The 21,314-nt window shown below is 47.6% G+C and overlaps 1 protein-coding gene across 3 annotated transcripts in view; it reads left to right on the top strand.

Annotated features, from left to right (window-relative positions):
- Positions 1-21,314, top strand: part of KDM5A (lysine demethylase 5A) — a 79,610-nt gene that overhangs the window by 27,751 nt on the left and 30,545 nt on the right. For all 3 annotated transcript variants that reach the window (XM_090043396.1, XM_090043395.1, XM_090043397.1), the window contains 7 exons: positions 3,870-4,028; positions 7,423-7,542; positions 7,788-7,946; positions 12,896-13,077; positions 15,887-16,049; positions 19,228-19,347; positions 21,030-21,224. In XM_090043396.1, coding sequence (XP_089899522.1) covers positions 3,870-4,028; positions 7,423-7,542; positions 7,788-7,946; positions 12,896-13,077; positions 15,887-16,049; positions 19,228-19,347; positions 21,030-21,224 — 1,098 coding nt within the window. The remainder of the gene's footprint in view (positions 1-3,869; positions 4,029-7,422; positions 7,543-7,787; positions 7,947-12,895; positions 13,078-15,886; positions 16,050-19,227; positions 19,348-21,029; positions 21,225-21,314) is intronic.

Raw genomic sequence — 21,314 nt, 5'->3', positions numbered from 1 at the left:
ATTTGATGATCTGCTCAGGTCCCTTCTGACCCTACCAACTATGAAACTAGGAATATGGGGCGTGGGCTGGCAGGGATCTGTTGAGCTGGTCTAGGCTACATCAGCAGGGAGAGGGGGGAACTGGCCCAGCTCCGTAAGAGCCCCTGCTGGCTGGGACCCCATGCTCCTGCCCTGCTCTGGGCCCTGCTGGCGCTGGTCCTGGGACAGCAGCACATGTCCCACACCCACCCAGCTGCTGCTGGCTCCTGTTCACTACCAGTACCCCCGCCCCAGCCCCGCCGTACAAGTGGGAAGCCATGCGCAGTCCTGATCCCACCCTCACCTGTGAGGAATCAGCTGGTGCTCAGCATGGGAGAAAAGTGCCTCCCACCTTTGCAGCTTGAGCAGGGCTGTCCTGCCTCTCCACCACATCACCATTGCCCCGTGGGGCAATGGTGGCAACAGAGAGCAGGCACAAGCAGCCCCACATGGGCTCTGAGCAGCTGCAGCACAGGGTGCCAGCCATGGGGAAGGGGAGTGGCCGCTTTTCCCCTGCAGTGAGCACCAGCTCATTCCCTGCCACTGCTGCTAGCCTGGGCCCTGCTCCAGGCTTATCTGTTGGGACTGAGGTATGACAGCAGCAGCCTAGCATGGTGTGGACTCTGGGTGGGTGGCTGCAGCAAACACTGCCCAGTGGCGGCAAGTGGGAGGGGGCGCTTTCCTCCGTGCCAAGCAGCAGCTTCTGGGGAGCAAGCTGGTGCTCAGCACAGGGGGGTGGGAAAAGTGTCCACCTCCTTTTCCCACGGCTGGTGCCCCATGCTGCAGCCACTTAGAGCCCATGTGGGGCTTCCTGTGCCTTCTCTCTGTTGCCATCTCTGCCCCGTGGGGCGACGGTGATGCGGTGGAGAGGCAAGACAGCTTTATGCGGGCTGCGAGCGGCTGTAGCAGGAAGCACCAACCATGAGGTGGGGAGGCCACTTTTCCCCCACACTGAGCACCAGGTCAGGTCATTCCCCATGGGCAAGCTTGGGATTGGGGCTGTGTGCTGCCTCCTGCCCATACCGTGGGGCTGGGGCAGGGGCATTGGGAGTGAATGGGCGCATGGGAGCCAGTGACAGCTGGGTGGGAGTGCAGGGCGGGGCCCAGAGCAGGGTGGCAGGAGTGCAGGGTCCTGGCCAGCAGGGGCTCTATGGAGCTGAGCCAGCTCCCCGCTCTCCCTGCTGGTGCAGCCCAGCCTGGCTGCAGAGACCACTGCCAGCACATGCCCCATGCTCTACTGTCCTGCTTTGGGCCCTGCTAGCGTTGGCCCCAGAACACTGACACAAGCCACACGCTCCTGCTCACTTCCACTCCGCCCCCCCTCCCCCCCCCACCTTCCCGCCCACCCACTGGCTCCTAGCTGCATGGCCAGACCATGGGTCTCAGCAGGAGCTGGCCCAGCCCTGAGGACTGGGGTGATCCTTGTGGTCCTCCACTGCCTCCCCCTGCCCTGCTTCTTAACTGAATTTCCCATGCTGGCGCAGCCACGAACAGCTCTACAGTCCCAGGCCTGAAGTCTGTGGGTGGAGGGGCGTGGGGCTGGGCAGGCCTTTCTGTTGCAGGAGCCTGCTGGAGCTTTGCCTGGGTCCTACTGTCCCTGGCACCTGTCATCTTTGACAGGACCCAGGGGAAGATAAATATTAATTATCTAAATTTTTTAGGGTCCCCTCAGGCCAGATAGAATGGCCTGGTAGGCTGGATGGGATGTATTTTGCCCACCCCTGGCCTAGATTAGTGAAAGAGAAGAGAGAGAGGTTTGTGTCTGTACATTATGGTTGTGCGAAGCTTCACACCCTGATTCAGTTTGGTGGAGATTTGGCCTGATTTGGTGGCTGAATCTCTGAATCTGAACTGAATCAGAAGACCTTTTAATCTCTCTGAATCGAATGGGAACCCTCTGAATTGATTTGGAGAGATTTGGAAAGATTCAGCCATTCGGACACAGACACACAGGTTTAAATGTTTTTTCTATGTACTTCAAGGTAGCAGGTGACTCGTGAATGCTGCAGTGCTGGGGCAGATGCAGCATTCCACAGGAGTGTGGTGGGCTCCCCAGGGTGCTTGGCAGCAGACCCATAAGTGGACCAGAAGAACTGGTCTGATGGGGAGCGTGCTGGAGAGCCCCACCCCTCACCCTTCCAGCTGGGTGATTGGGTTGGGGGTGGGGTGGGTTGGGGGCACCTGGGGTCCCCCCTGTGGCTGATGGCTGAGCCAGCGGGGTGGGGGGGTGGCACTGAGCTCCTGTGGGATGCTCCATCCTCCCCACCATTGCAGCATTCACAAGCTGTGCCTGGTACCTCCTAGGTATGTAGAAAAATCATTTAAAGCTGTGTCTATGGCTGAATCACTAATTTTCTGAATCAGCATCGTATCTTCAGATTCGGATTCAGTTGAATGGAATTGAGACAGTGATCTGAATCAACAAATCCAATCACTGTTCCCGATTTGGGCCGAATCTGAATCAACTATGGCCCGTTCCGCATACCCCTACTGTACACGTAGCATTCTCAGGTTGAAATTTGCTGTGTTGTTCCTGCTGTGGCTTGTTCTTGTCCCTGATTTTGATAACCAATTCAAATGCAGTCACAGTTTGCACTGCTGCAGTGCCTTCTTCTGAGTTAGTTATGGAGGTTCTCTTGTAGTGTCATTCCCCATAGGAATGTACTTAGAGTTAGCCTTCAGCATATAAAGTGGGTAGATCTAAACCTGATGATGTTTAACACTGTGAACTATAAAGTACTCCATCTGTGGAGAAATGATCCACAGCCTACTTATAGGGTTGGTGGTGCTACACTTGCCAGCACCACAGCCTAGGGGTCATGATTGAGCACAAAATGAACATGAGCCACCAGTGCAATTCTGTAGCCAGCGAAACGAACAGCGCTCTGGCATGCAGCAACTGATGCATTACAAGCAAGATGAAGGATGTCATCCTACCGCTCTACTAAGCCTTGGTGAGGCTGTAGCTGGAGTTCTGCATCCAGTTCTGGGCACCACGCTTCAAGAGAGATGTAGAGAAGCTGGTAAAAGTCCAAAGGAGGGCCACACAAATGTTTAGAGGTCTGGAAAGCAGACCATACGAGGAGAGGCTGAAGGACATGGGACTGTTCAGCCTGGAAAAGAGAAGGCTCAGGAGGGACTTGGTGGTAGCCTTTAAGTATATAAGGAATCAACTTCAGGGGCTAGGAGAACATCTGTTCACCAAGGCATCCCAGGGGAAGGCCAGGAATAATGGTCATAAACTTGATACAAGATCGCTTCAGATTAGACATAAGGAAAAACTGCTTTATGGTTCCTGTGTCCAGAGTCTGGAACATACTCCCCATAGAGGTGGTACAGTCACCTTCACTGGAGATCTTTACAAGACAACTACACGCATACCCTGCTGGGGTCATCTGACCCAGCAGTCTTTCCTGCCTTAGAGTGAGGGGGCTGGACCTGATGATCTTGTGAGGTCCCTTCCAGCCCCTAATTTCTATGAATCATTGGGGCCCAGAGAGGGAAGGTCATCGCCAGAATTTAAAATTGACATAAATTAATTGTTGCTTCAAGTTGGTTTCTGCCCTGGTGGTGCTTTATTGGCGTTCTTTTTCCTTCTAGAGCTAGATTGGCTGGGAGTTTTTTCACTCCCCATCATCTTGTGTGGTTTTAGATCACAGACATATTGGTCCTGGGAAGCAGAAGCCTGATGGTGGTTTGTGCATTCTCAGTGGGGTGTAGAGATTGCATAGTGTCCAAGTATCAGATTTCTTCAGTGTGTACTTTGCTATATATATAGTAAGACTTTAGCATGACAGCTGTTGGATGCTAGAGGCTGGTTTTGACTAGGCTCTTTTTTTTTTTTTCTACAGGTTGATCTATACGTTTGCTTGTTTTGTGGCCGAGGAAACAATGAGGACAGACTGCTACTCTGTGATGGTTGTGATGACAGCTACCACACATTTTGCCTGATTCCCCCTTTGCCTGATGTGCCCAAAGGTGACTGGAGGTGCCCAAAGTGTGTTGCTGAGGTACAGTCCCAGACCTACTCATATTTGCCTCATCCTTGAACGATATTGAAGAGAACAGTATACCGTGATATTTCAGCTTTCTTGCTCTTGCCACTGCAGGAAAACGTTTAGCTTTGTGTATATCTGGAGATATTACCACAGTGTGAACTGAATTTGCTGGGTGCCCTCAGCAGTCTTTTTTTTTCCTAATAAAACAAAGCTGCTGTTTCGTACAAGTGTGTCTGCTCCAGAGCGTGGTGCATTCACATGCATGATATCTAAAACTTTGTGGACACATGACCTTTATGAAACCCTGGCATTGACCTTCAGCTATTATAATAAGAAAAAGGCAGACCTGCCAAGTGCCTGGATGGAGATGAATGGGGAAAAGAACAGGGGTGATGCCATAACATGAGTATAATAGACCACTAAATCAGAAAGAGCTGGTGACAAGGCACTACCCCAGCAACCAACAGAAGAGCATCCAAAAGACAGGATCTGGTCACAACAGGGCCTTTTAACTACATGAATATTCACTGAAAAAGTAATCTGTCCAGAAAGTTCTTGAACTTCTATGTTTGAGTGGTAAAGGAAGTAATTTAGAGGGGACTGTATTTTAGAGTTGATTTTGACTAACAGGAAGGAATACCATATTGGCTTGATTTTAAGACTGTTTCCCCCTATTTAACATGGGGGAGGGAGCAGGGGGATAATCCCTCATCTTAGAATTGTATGTGAATGGGGGGTATGCAGCTGCTGTGGCTTTGGCTTCAGCCCCTACCTGGGGTTGGGGCAGTAGCCACAGCTGCTGCCTTCTCCTGCTCCCACACCTTACCATCTCACCCCGACCCAGCAGCCTTGTTCCCCTGACTGCCCCTCCCCGTACAGCTACACTTGCTTCACACTGGCAAACTTCATGCATGCTGCAGCCTGGAACACTGAGCACAGCCCCATCCCATTCCGTAGTAGCAACATGTAGCCTACACAGCTGCTATGGGGTTTGGCTGGGCTTGGGCCACACTTAGTGCTCCAGGCTAGAACAGGGAGCCTGTTGGTGTGCTGTGAAGATAAGGGGAGGAGGGAAGCAGGGAGCAGAGGCTAGCAGGGAAGGAGGGAGAGAGCAGAGAGGGTATAGGGAGGGGTCAAGCAGAGAGGCTAGGAGGAAGGGGGAGCACAGGTTGGGGGGAAGAAGCAAGAGGAGCAGGCACAAGCAAGAGGCAAGCTGTTTGATCCGTCTGCTGCCTGCTCCTCTGCAGCAGTGTGGGGGGAGAGGATTTAAAAGCAACCCTCCAATAATTGGATTCTATACATGGAAAATATAATTTTTCTATGTATAGAATCTCATTATTGGAGGGTCATCTTAAATTCAGAATTATCTTTCAAGTAAATATGAGAGGTTGAGGATCTGTAGATGGAAGGGAGCTTGGGTAAAAGTGATTGCGAAATAACATAATTCCTGATTTTTGAAAGAAGATGTTGAGAGCAGCAGAATAACAGCGGTGAACTTCACGAAGCCAGACTTTAATAGGCAGGGTCTCGGGGGAAGGAATTCCCAGAGGAGAAGGAATTCAGGAGAGCAGGCAGGTTCAAAGAGATGGTATTAAATGCACAACAGCAGACTGTCCCCATGTGGAGGAAAGAGACAGCAGATGAGACCTGTAGAGGTGCATCCAGGAACCTTTAACAACCGTAAAATCAAAAAGGTTTTCTACAAAGTATGTGTCTTCCAAAAGGGGTGGTTAAGGATGAACTTAGGGGAAAAAAAAAAAGCAATTTTCCGAACTGCATTATCTAGAAAGAATATTAAAACAAATTATTAAAGAACTAAAATGTAAGCTCTTAGAAAATAATATGGTAATGAGAAACAGCCAGCATTGGTTTGATGTGATTTTGTTGCTGACAAGTCTGTTTAAATTCCATTTGACAGGGTAACTAGTGTAGTGAGTGGGAGGGGGGCAAGCAGGAGATGTAATGTTGTTTGACTTTGGTAAGGCTTTTGACACAGTTCTACCACATGGTGGTTTATTTATGGTAGTTTCATAAGTAAACTAAGGAAAACAGTATAGAAGCTACTGCAAGATGAATGTGCAGCTGGTGTAAAAAATTATACCCCAGTGATGTTATTAAAGATTTGCTTTCAAACTAGAGAATGGATCAGATGTGATCAGAAGAGGTTTACCCTGGGTTTGGTGCCATTAAGTATTTCTGTTAATAACATGGATGATGAGTTGCCAGCTGGAGTATTGTGTCAAGTTTTGGGTACTACATTTTAGGAAAGATGTAGACAAATTACAAAGACCAGAGGAGTGCAACAAAGATTAAATGGCCATTGAGGAAACATTAATATAATTTGGTTTGGTGGTTTTCTAGATGTGAGAAGTCTGAGGGAAAACTTAATGCCCTCAAATGTGGAAAAGGTGGTTATAAAGAGAACACTGACTGAGGACAGAAAACGAAGCAATTAAATTACAGGAAAGGAAAATCAGACGAGCTGTTAGGACAAACTTGCTATGTCTTAAAAAATTAGAACAGGTTACTGAGAGAGGTTTTGGAACTCTAGACATTAGGAAGCCTTTTGGAATAGGCTAGACTGACATTTGTCAGTGATGATCTAGCTGTTATACTTGCTTCTGCCTTAAAGCAGGGGCTCCCTGGCTGAAGTCCCTTCCTGCCTTACATTCCATACATCCATAAAAATAGCCAGCCTTCAATTTGTCCAGATGCTTGCCAGTTCAGACCTGTTTCTGTACATGTAAATGTAGGGCTCAAGATGTGCTGGCAGAAGCATCATAGAAATAAGCAGGGTGAAGCAGTGAAGATAAGACAAAGTTTCTTGTTGCCCATCCTTTTGGTGTAATACAAGGAAAGAAGTTCCTCTGAAGCTGTGCATGCTAAGTGAACAGCTCATTATTATCTAGATAATGTAAAACTATTTAAAGGCAATTATCTGGTAAAGCCCTCTTCGTTCTTCTCCCCACATACATTTTTCGTCTTGCAGCCAAAGCAGCTGCTGATTTACTAAGATAAAAGCAGTAGTGGGATCTGTGCCAAGTGGCTCTGCTGTAGATGCTTGTCTTAATGCCAGGACCTTGCATAAAATCCTCATAGCTGAAGTGTGGCCTCCCTATCTTCCTTCTCCTCCTTCTCACCGTGCCTATTGTAGCAGGTGTTGAGGTTCAGCCCTTAGGAGTGCAGTGGATCTGCGTGACATTGTTACTGAACACTTGGTTTGGTTTCCCAGTTGTTAATTGCTCAGTTTCCAGTGTGGCAGGAACCATGTTGTCTGGAGAAACCACTTGAAAGCAATAGTTTGTGTTCATTTGGCAGAGAAACATACATTAGTATATTCCAGTAGGAAAAAGTCTGGTTGGCATGATTCACTGCAGTGAGTGATAACTTACATTGCTTCTCCTAGGAATGTAACAAACCACGTGAGGCCTTTGGATTTGAGCAAGCTGTGAGGGAGTACACTCTCCAGAGTTTTGGTGAAATGGCAGATAATTTCAAGTCTGATTACTTCAATATGCCAGTCCATGTGAGTATATCCCAATTTATTGTGATCTCTTATTGGGGAAGAAGATGTATATCATCTGACTGAGTTTCTTTTGGGAATCTCCTGACTTAATTTAAAGGGACACTGTTAATTTGAAAATGGTTAACAGGTGATTTAGCTCGCTGGCATCTGGACACTTCTATTTCATATTCCCTTTGTTTTGCTGGTAGATTTATAGTAGGCTGGGTGAATTGGTTTGCACTTTAATAATACCTTTGTCTTTTTAGATGGTTCCTACTGAGCTGGTAGAGAAGGAGTTCTGGCGACTGGTGAGCAGCATTGAGGAGGATGTCATTGTGGAATATGGAGCTGATATCTCATCCAAGGACTTTGGGAGTGGTTTTCCTGTAAAGGATGGCAGGCGAAAGCTGATGCCAGAGGAGGAGGTATGAATCACTGTGTAATTGACCCTAGACCTTGCACATTAGTTAAATATTTAGGACTGAAAATTATGTGGAATTTTGCAGTCTTGTAAAGAAAAATGATGACAGCTTTTACATGTTTATAACTACTTCTAATGCAAATGTGACCTAGTGGTTAACACAGGGAATTCCTAAGAATTAAGTTTTTCTCCAGATACTGTTGCTTTGACAAACAAATTACTCCTCTGTGTTCCACTCCATGCCTGTTTTATTTTATTTGGTAAGCTCTCCAGTTGTATGTTAACTTCTAAATTGTCCCTGTTCTCATCAACATGTTGTCTGGTTAGAACCTGTTATGGATAGGTCAACGCAAGCTGGCTGCATTTAGATTCTGTCTTCCTTACCTTTGTTCCCATAACGTGCAGCAGAGATGCTAAGCCTGCAGAGTCATGGCTCTGGTCTGTGGGACTCCCCGTGGGTCGGGAAATTTGACAGCAAGGGAGTGGTTGTAATTAACATCACAACCCCTTCCTTGCTGCCAAATTTCCAAGTCCCATGCAGCTGAGTCTAGGCCTGAACCAAATCTGGCCCATGGAGCAAAAAAGTTGGGCACCACTGGCATACAGAAAGTGTCATCTCATCATGAAGAATTGAGATAGAAAAGATGCATTATATACTGTATTTACTTGAGTATAAGATGACCCTGAATATAAGATGATCCCCCAGTATTTAGATTCTGTATATAGAAAATTTATGAAATTGTTAAAATTTTCCAGGTATAGAATCTAATTCAGGGATGGGCAAAATATGGCCCACGGCCAAATTTGGCCTGCAAGGCCATTCTGTCTGGCCTGCAGGGCCCCGAGAAATTTTTTAAAAATTAATATTTATTTGCCTCTGGCTCCAGTCAAGAGTGACAGGAACCAGGGGCATTAGGATCCAGCGGAAGCCAGGACTCTGGAAGAGCAGGGCCTGCCCCGCTCCAGCCCCCCAGCCCAGGACCATGTGGCTGTTCCCGCCCGTGCTGGAGCGGGAAGCTTAGGTAAGAGCGGGTGAAGGAGGCACGCTGGTCCCCATCTGGCCACGGGGCTGGGAGTGAGGGGGCACACAGGAGCCAGTGCCGGCAGGGCCCAGAGTGGGGCAGCTCCCCTCTCCCTGTTGGGGAGCCTGGCTCCATGGAGCCCAGGCAGCTGCACCCTGGGCTCCTGCCAGCACTGGATTAGGGCACTGCCTGGCTGTCGCTGGCTCCCAACCCCCCTGTCTGGCCCCGGGGGCCACTTGGGACTGCTGGGGAGCAGCATGACCCAGTGGGGATGTGGTACAGGGAGGTGGTGGGGAACTTCCATCCCATGCCTGAGGCCTGGAGAAGCAACAGCCTGGATGCCCCCTGTGGGAGGCTCCAGTGGGTGCTGCTGCCCCAAGGGGAAGTCCTGGACCCCCCGCCTTGCAGGGGCCCAGTGGCAGCTCACTTTCTGGCCCCAGGATGGGTGGGGAGGCTGCGCCAGGGGGGGCGTGGAGCTGCAGCTGCTTTTCTGCTCCAGAAGTTCCTGTGACTGCAAGGAGCCCAGGGACACTGGGGAAGCTCCTAGCCAAGCCCAGGGGTCACCTCCCGAGGCTGCTGGGGGTGGCATGACCTGGCAGGATCCTGGCCCAGGGCGTGTGAAGCTTGGAGAGGCCGCAGGAGCTTTCAGAGGGAAAAGCAGCTGTGGCTCTGATCTGGCTCCTGGCTCGGCCTCCTGCCTGTCCTGGGTCTGGGGGGCAAGCTGCTGCCCCAGGGTGGTGGCAGCCAGGCTGTTGCCATCCCAAGCCTCAGGCACAAGACTCAACTTCTGTGCCTCATTCCTGGACTTCCTGTGTCTTGGGCCAAGTGCCGCCACCTGTGGCCTCAGGTGTCCCCCCCTGCACTGCTCCCAGGGCCAGACAGGAGCTTCCCCAGGGCCCCCAGCCTCCTTGAAGCTGTAGGAGCTTCTATAGCAGAAAAACAGCTGCTGCTCTGCTCTGGCTCCTGGCACAGCCTCCCTGCCTGTCCCAGAGCTGGGGGGCAAGCTGCTGTTAGGCCGCTGGGCTCCTGCAGGGTGTGGGGGGGCTGGGCCATCCCCCTGGGGTGGTGGCAACCCCCAGGCTACCTGTGGGGGTGGGGTAGCCAAGCCTTTGCTACCCCAAGCCTCAGGTGCACGATGCAAGTTCTGCATCACCTCCTTGGGCTTCCCATGTTCCGGGCCATTGACTCGTGCCACTCCCAGAACCCTGCCCTCCCCCCCCCCCCCCCCACTGTCCCCCAAGCCTGACAGGCCCTTCCCTGGTAGCCCCCGGTCTCCTGGTGGCAGCAGAAGCTGCCGGAGCGCAAATGCAGCCATGAGGCTTGGGGCAGCAAGTGCCTGGTTGGCTCCCCCCTTGCAACCCTTCCTGCAAACCCACAGCTACACCCTCTTCAAGATAATCACATGTCCCACAAATACCACACACACATGCACACATCCACAGCTCCCCACAAACCCCATACCCCTCACCACCGCTGCACACCCCATACACTATACAAGAGTAAGACTACATTTTGAGCTATTATGCGATCACTTCTACATATAAAGCACGAACACAAAGGTATGATGACAAAAGTATATTTTTTAATTGAATTAAAATATAATATTATGGGTGTTTGATTTTTAGTACATAATTTGTTTTTGTTTTTTTCCCAGTTCTAAGATAGCAAAAACCCTCTTCTCCGAAGGAGTACTTCCAGGGGCAAGCATCAGAGGTTGAGACAGGACTTCCAGTCCCAAGATGGCAATCAGGGGTGGGGCACCTGTTAAGGGGCGGGGTTACCCATGTGGCCTTCTACAGCTTGGCAAAACTTGCTAGGCAGCCCTTCGCCAAAAATAATTGTCCGCCCCAATCTAATTATTGGAGGTTTGCCTTGAATTTGGCCCCCTGTCACTGCTACAGCTGAGAAAATAAATTTGGAGAGGTCAGGTAGCCCCCTTGCCCTCTGCCCCCATTCGCCTCAAACTTCTTTCTCCCTGCAGTGTCTCCCCTCTCCCCACCCCAGTGTCAGATTCTGCTCTCCTTGAGCATGTGGAAGTGAGGGGCTAATGTGAAAACACAGGCTTTGAAATTATAGTGGGCCCCTGTTGTAGAAAGGATGTGGACAAATTGGTGAGATTCCAGCAGAGGGCAATGAAAATAGATGTGGAAGCTGAAGGAACTGGTTATTTAGTCTGAAGAAGAGAAGACTGAGGGGGGATTTGATAGCAGCCTTCAACTACTTGAAGGGGGTTCCAAAAAGACAGAGCTAGACTGTTCTCAATGATGGCAAATGCTAGAACAGGGAATAATGGTCTCAAGTTGCAGCAAGGGAAGTTTAGGTTAGATATTAGGAAAAATTTTCTCACCAGGAGTGTAATAAAACATTGGAACAGGTTATCTAGAGAGGTGGTGGAATCTCCATCCTTGGAGATTTTTAAGGCCTGGCTTGACAGAGCCCTGACTGGAATGATCTGGTTGGGTATTGTACTGGTTTGAGCAGGGGGTTGGACTAGATGACTTCCTGAGGTCCCTTCCAATCCTAATTTGCTGATTCTATGAAATAAACATGCCTGTAGTAATTTCCATATAGGCAAATTACTGTGGGTGCCCATAGACTTAGTTCATCCAAAATTGATGCAGGTTACCCTTTTTTGAAGCTGCTGCAAGTTTTAGCACCACTTTGGCATCTACTTGTGTATAATACAAACTCTGCATGATATTAGCCCAAAGCCCATGATTTAACATATAGTTAATTGGGCTGTGCCCCAGCAAACTCAACAGCATTTCAAGACACAGTGACCCCATAGCTCAACATTACTCGGTATGTGCGTATGCTTTAGACATGCCCCTCTGGAGGGCAGAGGGGGAACGGTGGGGCCTCATGACAGCAGGGGCATAGGAGACCTCCCACTGCCCTGCTTCCTGTAGGTCACAACAATGGAGCCAATGGAGGAGAGGGGGGTGGGGCCAGTGCTGCTGGCCCTACCCCCGTTTCCTGCAATGTGTGAAAATGGAGGTGGGGGCAAGGCCAGTGCCACTGGTCATGCCTCCCATCCCTGCAGGTGGTGGCAATGGAACAGATGGAGAGGTGTTGGACCTGTGGCCCTGTTCCCCACAGGCGGTGACCATGGAGCAAGAGAAGAAACGGGCCCAGATCCAACGTGGAGGGGGGAATGGTGTCGGAGAAGAAGCGGGGGCAGGGCTGGACATGGGCTTTGTCCCCGCATCCTCCACCATGACACCAGGGACACGGGTGGGAGAGGGCCCAGCCCCTCAGTCCCCACTGTCATTGCAGCGCTGTCCTCGCCACGGAGGTTGGGGTGGGCTGCATGGGGCCGGAGGTGGATCCAGTGGAGGGGGCTGGGGCACTTGGAGCCAGACGAGGTGGGAGGGCCCACGGGGCCAGAGGCAGAGCAGTGGCAGCATGGGGCATTGGGTGGTGCAACCCCCCCCCCCCAATCATTCTTAACTAGCAATTGGCTAGTGAATCGTATTGCAGTGAAATGGGCCTTTAAGCTGAAATCATAGGAGAAGGCATAGTAAAACTTGGGTTTCTTGATTTCATTGAAAGCCATACTTCACTTTAGATTCCTTTGTATATCTGTTAGTGTCATTTTCCAGTCACTTTTTTGTGTCAGTGTATTTTGGATAGAGCACAATAATTTGGGTAAGTGGAATCTTAAGCATGTTGGGGTACTGATCTAAAGCAGCGTACACAAAGAGAATTAGGATTTCATTGAAGTAATCAGACCCTAGATCAGCATCTAGTTCTGTTAAGTGCTCGAATGTAAGGAAATATATTCCAGTTTTGAGGCCAGTGCGTGGCAGAATACCAGTCACTGGCTAGTACTGAAATTAATAGGCTGGATCATTTGTTCTGGGGTTACCTTCTCAAGAGGCTTGTTTGCACGTCTTCTGGCTTTTTCATAGCTTTCTCCCTTTTTTGGCAGGAGTATGCACTTTCTGGTTGGAACCTAAATAACATGCCCATTCTGGAACAGTCAGTCCTTGCTCACATCAATGCAGATATCTCTGGCATGAAGGTGCCTTGGCTTTACGTAGGGATGTGTTTCTCATCATTTTGCTGGCACATCGAGGATCACTGGAGCTATTCCATCAATTACCTGCACTGGTATGGACACTTGTGGACTTTTCTCTTGGCCTCCTTCCTTACGCTGCTCTGTTTACTGTTAAGATCTAGTGTAGTTCTATGTAGTAATGCCTGCAGGTATTCTTTCTTACTGATATGCTGTGCAAGTTGTTTATAAGAGCAAAGAACTTAACTGCTATTTTTTTTTTTTTTGCATTTCCCTGAAATGAAACTAGTGATAATAGAAAGTAGGGGGATTGTAGGTATCATTATATAAAGCACCTCAATATCAACCTTCTGGTTGAACATTTAAATAGCTTTCCAATACTGGTGAATATTATGTTCTGAGCAAATCTTTTTTAAGCAAGTGTGCATGTGTACACACATGTTGAGGGGTTTTTCTTGCAAATAATTATATTGGCTTAGCTATAAGATATCCTATTGTGAAAGTTAGAGGTTGGTGTGTCCCTGTTTTGGAATTAAAGGAGGCCTGATTTATGACTTGTCAAGATATCACAGCAGATGTGTCTCTATGTAAGGTATCGATCATGTTTCCAGTGGAGAGAACCTCAAAGTGACTCTTAACTTGGTTTAGGTGGCTGGGTTTTTTTGGGGTTTTTGTTGGTTTGTTTGTTTTGTTTTTTAAAGAAAAAATCACTGTGAGCAAACCACATGCATTGTCATCTTTCCAGTATACAAGGCATAGTCATAAAGGAGCAGTGTATAAGGAAAGCTGCAGCAAGCATTCCCATTCAGAATAAAAAGCCTGTACCTGCCTGTATGCTGGTAAGGACAGCATAAATGTCTTTGCCCTCGGATTATAAGTTTCTGGAGAAGTATGCTGGCTAACAAGATCTGACCTGAGAGCTCAGGGGGAATATTTGGTTAGAATTCAGGTACTGGCTCTTGCATGACATCATTCTGGTAGGTTTTGGTGCCTTCTGGTGAATTAGGGAAAATTGTTCTTGATGGGATTTACTGGCTGTGTCTTACCAGCAGGTGTCACTGAAGTCTTCAGAAAACAAATGGGGTGTTGAAATGAACGCAAATCAGTCTCATGAATACAGTATTTCTTTAGGTTTTGGTTGCCTTCTGAGTACTTTTGTAATGTATTTAGATATAAAATAATGCTTAAGTTCTTGAGTAATAGAAACTTCGTTTTTGACTCATAGCCCAATACAACACATTATTACTAAGACAAACTGGGAAAACTGAGCTTGTTTAGACATCAGAGCAGCAGCTATGTCTTCATAAATGGATTCTATATTAATTCCAGTAAAGAGGAATTTCAAAATGCAATTGACTGCAGAGAGTTTTTTTCCCAAGTGATTTTATTCTCTCATGTTTAACATATTTTTATGACTATATATGTTACCTGTGAGTTAAGCAGCAGTTCAGTCCCAGTCAGCTGCTTTTTCTCCAGTGGCTCAGAATTATGATTTCCAGTAATAGATCATGCATAATAATAAAATGGTTGCTTTCAGCTGCATTGTCTTGTCAGAATTGTGTGGTGCATTTGCCATCTCAGATTCAGTTGTTTTCTTTTCTTCTCTTCCGACTGATTTCTGAGAATGGACTGCTCCAAACCCAGTCTAGTCATAGGGGAGAACTGTTTAATGTCTCTTCTGAGGTATTAGGATTAGCTGTCCAGATAACTGACACAGCTTTATCAGACTTTTCCCTGGAAAAATGGTATTTGGAAACATCACAGTCTGTGTGTAGCATTTAACTTCTCACTTAAGCCTATTATAGCACAATGCCTGCTTGTTATCTGTTAGATATTAGTAGAAAATATAATTATGGAGTATGTTCTAGAGCAAGGATACTTAACCTCTGACTTGCGGGCCAAAAGTGGCCGGTGGAGCCTTGGAATCTGGCATGCGGGACTCCCCATTGACTAGGAAATTTGGTGACAGGAGAACAGTGGCAGTTAATACTGCCATCCATTCCCGATGTCCAAATTCCAAGTCTTGCAGGGCTGGGTGGAGGTGGGCCATGATCCTTCCCCTGCACAGCCAGATCAGAGCCAGGCCATGCCCCTTTCCCTCTAAAGCTGGCTTGGGGTTGGGCTGCACCCACTTATCCCCATGAGGCTGAGCCATGCCCCCTCCCTCCTGCCTGCAGGGCTGGACCATACTTCCCTCTTTCCAGCCAGGTTAGAACTGGGCCACACCCAGCAACAGGACTGGTTCGATGCCAGGCTGCACTTCCACACTGCACATGGGGCCGGCCCGTGCCTAGGCTGACCGTAGGGAGATCCCAGACACCTGGAACTTCCAGGCCTGCTAGCTGCTAGCAAGCTGGGTTGCATCACTCCATACCATTTCTGGGATGCACAGTATAATTCTCAGCCAGTGAGGACTGGCTGCTTAAGTCCGGGACTGTCCTGGCTGAGCTGGGACGGAAGGTCACTCTACTCGTGCCCCCTTTCTTCCACATGGCCAGGTTGGGGCCAGGCCATGCCTCCTTTCTCCCATGGGGGTGGGCCAATCAGGGCTTGATTAGGGCTGGGCTGCCCCCCCTCCTCCCTGCTTCCTCTTCCCCTTCTCTGCACAGTCAGATGAGGCCCTGTCAGATCTGGCCTAAAGAGGGATTGTGCACTGCCCATCTGACCAAAAAGTTTGAGCACCACTGTTCTAGAGTAATTAACTTAATTGTCAAATTAGTGTGCTTCAGTCATGTTATCCAATAAATAATGACCTCTGATTTGAGGATGTTTGTGCCCACTTGCAAAATGTCTTGGTTTGAAGGGGAGCAAAGTGGGTGAAGATTCTGTGGAGCTTACCTGACCGCAGGATGGTTTGCTGACTTTCCTTCAGTGTGCATTACTGTTGATTATATTTTCTGCCAGGGGAGAGCCAAAGACGTGGTATGGGGTGCCCTCTCACGCAGCAGAACAACTAGAGGAGGTGATGAAAGAGTTGGCCCCGGAGCTCTTTGAATCTCAGCCTGATCTCCTGCATCAGCTGGTCACCATCATGAACCCCAATGTGCTAATGGAGCATGGTGTGCCTGTGAGTAGGACAGAAGAACTTTCTCCATATATATTCTACATACACAGTTTTGTGACAGAATTGTTTAATAATGGTTTGGAATGGAACTTAAGAACTCAGCTGGGGGGTACATTCTGCCCTAGCTCATTTAGAGCATGGCTTGCCAACCTGTGACACTCATGCCATAAGTGATGTAGGCTGTGACAATTTGGCTGTGACAGTTTGGTTAATTTGGACCCTGCAGAGGGCAGACATCCCTCTTTGACGTGACACTGAGTTGTAACCTGAGTTGGATACATTCCTGAGGGAGGGGGGAAGCCTGCTCCCTCTGCCTGTGTGACTGGCATCACATACCTGGGTGAGGGGCTTACACTCCCTGTTGTTCTAAGCAATTCTGACCTGACTGGGAGGGTGCTAGAGACCCTGCCAGTCTACCTGGCATCCAGTGATGCATTTCAAATTGATTGGCTGGCAGCTAACGGGTGCTGGTCTCCATTGGACCAGATAAATGAGATCATAAGATCTATATAAGTTAAGGACTGCCCAAGAGGAGGAGCAATAGCCATGATGAAAACAGAGACAGACAGACAGAGAAGCTGGACCATCTGAAGCTTGCTCTCTCTCTTCAAACTCCTGATCAGTGAACTGCCTGCCTCCAGGTGGAATCTCCACCTGCCTCTGGATGATACTCATGAGTAAGCTACCTGAGATCTAACTAGATACATAGCCTGCAGTAACTCAGATGCATGACCCAGCCATGCCAGTTTGCTCTATGGGATTTCTCTGGTATTGCTGTACCCTGTACCCTATTCCAAATCTATTCGTTGTAACTAACAAAGTTATCCTTTTTACCTGTTGTGGGAGACTTACTGGGAGTGGGTCTAGATTATGTCTTGGGGTCCCCTTGGCTTGGCTGACTAAGGGAGACCACTATTTGTGCTTCAGACTGAGGGAAGCCCTCCAAGTTCTTGAAGCGGGTCGAGTACCCTCAAGGGCTACTAGGCCTGTGTTTCCCAGGGCTTGGGGGAGGGAAGGAGCATGGGGGCTGCAGATCAAGGCTCCCTTGGTAAATGAGGGAGTGGGGCTATGATGAGCAGTGCTGCACAGCTGGGGTGCCAAAGCATGATATGGAACCACAAGCAGTTCGTCCAGGAGCGAGGGGGGAGAGAGGCAGGGCAGGGTGCAGCTTGCCACTGTGCATACCCCTGGGAAGGCATGGGGCACACCTGCCTCTGGATCTGTGCTGAGGGCAAGGGCGGGATGCCTACTGTGGGTTTGGGGCCCGGGCTATGCCAGCCTTGTGGGGACTGGGCTGGATCGTCACTTCGGGCAGGTAGCAGCGCTGGGAGGGGGAGCTACAGTGAATTTTGGGGTGGCTGTAGCCCAGCCCTGCCCAAACGCAGTCCCAGCCCAGCCCTTCTGCTGGAAAGAGGCTGGCACAGCTCTGGCCCTGAATGATCAGCCTGCCCTTGCCCCATGCACAGATGCCTCACCTGGCGTGCACACAGTGACGGGATCTGTACTCCCCTACATCCCCTGGGCAAGCTGTCTGCAGCTCTACCCTGCCCGGCCCCAGCTGTGCAGTGCCTGCCCCAGCCCCACTCCCTCCCTCACCATAGGGGCCTCGATTTGCCCCCCCCGCCACATTCCTCCTTTTCCCCCTCAACAGACTTTACTAGCTGGAGACTGCTCTCCAAGCTGCCAGGCTGCATATTGGCAATTGGATATGTATCAGCTGATATGGCTGGTCAGCAGTTGGCCATCAGTATCGGCCCAAAAAATTTTTATTGGTGCACCCCTATATTTAGCCAACTTAATGTAAACAGTGTTGATTAATTACTGCTGTGTTATTAGCAGCTTTGAAATTGACCAGGTCCTGTCAATTTTAGGGCTTTTAATAGTAGACCTCCAAACAGCCTCTTCCCCTTCACCATTTATAGTTAAACAGAGTGCATTTCCATTACAAAATAACAGTGGGGTTAAAAGATGTTATGTACTTACCTGATGTGCAGATGACGGATAGGCATTTTGCTGGTAGGGAAGGAATTGCCTAATATGCATGTAAGTGGAGTGTACTGCACTACATATCATATTTATTTTTGTTCCTGTATTTGGTAACCATTAAAGGATCAAATAGCAAAATTTAGTATCTGGTTAAATACCACTTAACCACTATATTTTGATTCCCACCGTTTGTGGAAATTGACATGCTTGATTTAGATTGGAGGTCCATCTAATTTGGTCTCTGAATCTTGTCAGTCCATAGTGCCTTATGAGAAGTAGTAACAACCCTGACTAGTCAGATTTGAAGTAGCCTATTAAGTGTCAAATTTTTGTTAAGGAGTCGTAACATCAGAAAAAGATATTAAATATCTAATAATAAAAGATTGGCTTAAACCCTGAAGCACAAGGGCTTAATATCTGTTTCAAAAGTGGGGTGCATTATGACAACACGGGAAAGTGTTCCTCTATACAGATGTCAGGTTTCTCTTTGAATTGCATATAAAGCAAAAAATACATAAAAAATGAACGAAATTAAGTTAAATATATGGTGTATTTTTTTCTTTTCAGCTTCCTACTTGATTTTGTTTTAGTCATTTTTGCTCTTTAAATTCTTTGCTATGAAACACTGGTGCAGTGGTTACAATATATTTTTTGTGTTAAAAATTTTCCCTTGAAAGAAAAAAAATGAGAGCATTTCTATTTGTCAAAAATTTTGTAAAAGCTCATATTCATTAACTCCCCATATTTGATGAAACTGTCATTGGTGCTTAAATAACTCTGTCACAGCCAGTTTTTGATAGCCTAAATTGCTTCTCTGACAGTTGTCCCAACATCTCAAAACGCACTATTTCCAGAGGCTTTTAATGTTTGTTATGTTGTGGATCAAGTTATGATCCCTTGCTGATAGTAGAAAAATCTTCCTTTTGGAATCCAGACAGGAAGAATTGCTTGCTGAGACTTTCAGCCTTATATATATACAGCCCTTTTTTATAAGGTTATCAAAGAACCTCTTATTTTTAAAAGGGTAAGCAGTCTTCTAATTTGTCCTAACTTAGCTAATTTCTCTGTTAACTTCTAGAGGTAAGGTTTCACGAACATCTCTTGATAAATTTTTTACCTTTGCTACAAATGTCAGTGATTATTATTTTTTTTCCCCTTCTCCTACCTTACTTTTTGTATTCTTGTTTGTACTTAGGTGTACAGAACCAATCAGTGTGCTGGCGAGTTTGTTGTGACATTTCCTCGTGCCTATCACTCCGGATTTAACCAAGGTTACAACTTCGCTGAGGCTGTGAACTTCTGCACTGCTGACTGGGTCTGTTCTGTGGCATATCTCTGTCATGTCCCTGTTAGCAGCTTAATACAGGAAAGAGTTACTTAGTTTAGATGGGTCATTATCTTGACTATTGAAGCAGTGCCCAGCATAGCTATAGTTAGAGATTAGTCAAGGTTTTTATAACAGAAAGTTAATTTGAGGGGCTTATAATTCAGTCCTTCTAGATGAAAAGTTAAGATTCTAGATGAAAGTTAAGTGCAGTCACCCTTTTAAGCAAGTAACTCAGCATTTGAGACTTGGGTTAGCTTTAGGGTTGCAAAGATTTTTCTTAAACTTTTTGTCCTCTCTGCTTTTATGTGGGGTAATGCTGTTGTATGGTAGAGGTTCAATTTTGATTTTGGTGTCCTTCACTCCTCTCCGTGTCAATCTTTTCAGTTCTTAATTGCATATGTGCTTTTGAAGTCATCTTCTTCACAATGCCCAAACATATCAAGAAACTGACATAAGGGTTACTTCAGTAGTTTAGTGATATTGGTGAATGCTCTACCAGTGACTGTAGGGCTATATTTATAGAGTAAGAATCACGTTCCCATTTTGTGCACACTCTTCCCAAGGTCAGATGACTTTAACTGTTTCCACTACAACTGTTTTAATGTCTTATAAATTGAGACTTATAATTTAGTGGGGTTCCTGGACATTGACTGGAGATGGTCTTTCAAGGATTACAGTATTTTCTAGTCTTGTTTGCCTGTACCAGTCATTCAGCCTGCATATAGCTTTTGGAATAACTGCTGGATTCAGACTAGTAAAATGAGATTCCTTTGCTTAACTCCAGGAATCCACTGGCCAATTCTTATGTATTTATTAAAAAGATGTATAGCTTCCTCTGGACTCTGGAAACCTGCCGTTTGATTATTGTGGTACCGTTATGACTACTATAGTCAACTATCTTCCTGCTGGCACTGTTCTTTAGGATGTATTTTTGAGTATCACCTTTTCCCTACCTCTTGTTAAGGGAAGTAAAGTAGGAAACAGCTTTTTGCAGTGCTTACACTCCCCCCCGCTCCAGTGACGTAAGTTGGGGGTTGGCAGTCTTTCACTAACAGGTGGCCGGATTAACACAATTTGATCCTTAGGAGGGTTGGGCAACAGGTCAACCCCCTGTAGGAATGAATGGGTAGGGATCTCTGAAATTCATACTGGAAGTGCATAGTGCAGCAGCTTCTTTAATTTTGAAGTTTCCCCTGCATGCCCCACCACCACCAATTGGCGGAGGGACCTTACCACAACAGTTTTCGCCTCCCAGCCATCAGGCACAAGTGGTGAGCACGACCCCTCTGCCAATTGGTGGTAGGGGAATGTGCAGCGGAAACTCCAAGATGAAAGAAGTTGCCGTGCTGTGTACTTGCGGCGCAAATTCTGGAAATCCCTGTGAATGGGATTGACCTGTCGTCCTGATTTAAAATAGCTCTATGGGCTGATTGGTTGCTTAGGTGGGACTTAAAGATTTCTGATCAGGTATCTTTCTTTCTGAGACCCTACTACCATCTTGGAGCTCCCCTGGATTCTTTACTGCCCAGTCAGACCTAGCCTGCTTTCCGCCCACCCAAGTCCTCAGAAGCTTCTGCCAGCCTTGAACACCACAGGCGTAAATCTGACCAACTTCTTGCCCTCTGTTAGGTTGCCATCTCTTGACCTAGGTGGTTCTCATCCTTTTCTAGCTTCCCATTGGGCGTCAGTGTGTGAACCATTATCGGCGGCTAAGGCGTCACTGCGTTTTCTCCCATGAGGAGCTGATCTTCAAGATGGCAGCGGATCCAGAGTGTTTGGATGTGGGACTTGCTGCCATGGTTTGCAAAGAAATGACTTTGTTGATAGAGGAAGAGACACGCCTGAGGGAATCTGTTGTACAGATGGTAAATACCATAAATACTCCTTCCTTTCATCCTATTTATGTGATTCGGATTTTATACGAGTTTTGTGAAAGGCAGTTTGCTTGTCGTTAC

The sequence above is a fragment of the Crocodylus siamensis genome, chromosome 4 (genome assembly GCF_052110815.1).
Source record: "Crocodylus siamensis isolate JL-2025a chromosome 4, ASM5211081v1, whole genome shotgun sequence".
Lineage (NCBI taxonomy): Eukaryota > Metazoa > Chordata > Crocodylia > Crocodylidae > Crocodylus > Crocodylus siamensis.
The sequence above is the reverse complement of the archived record's forward strand: the minus strand, read 5'-3'. Positions and strand labels throughout refer to the sequence as shown.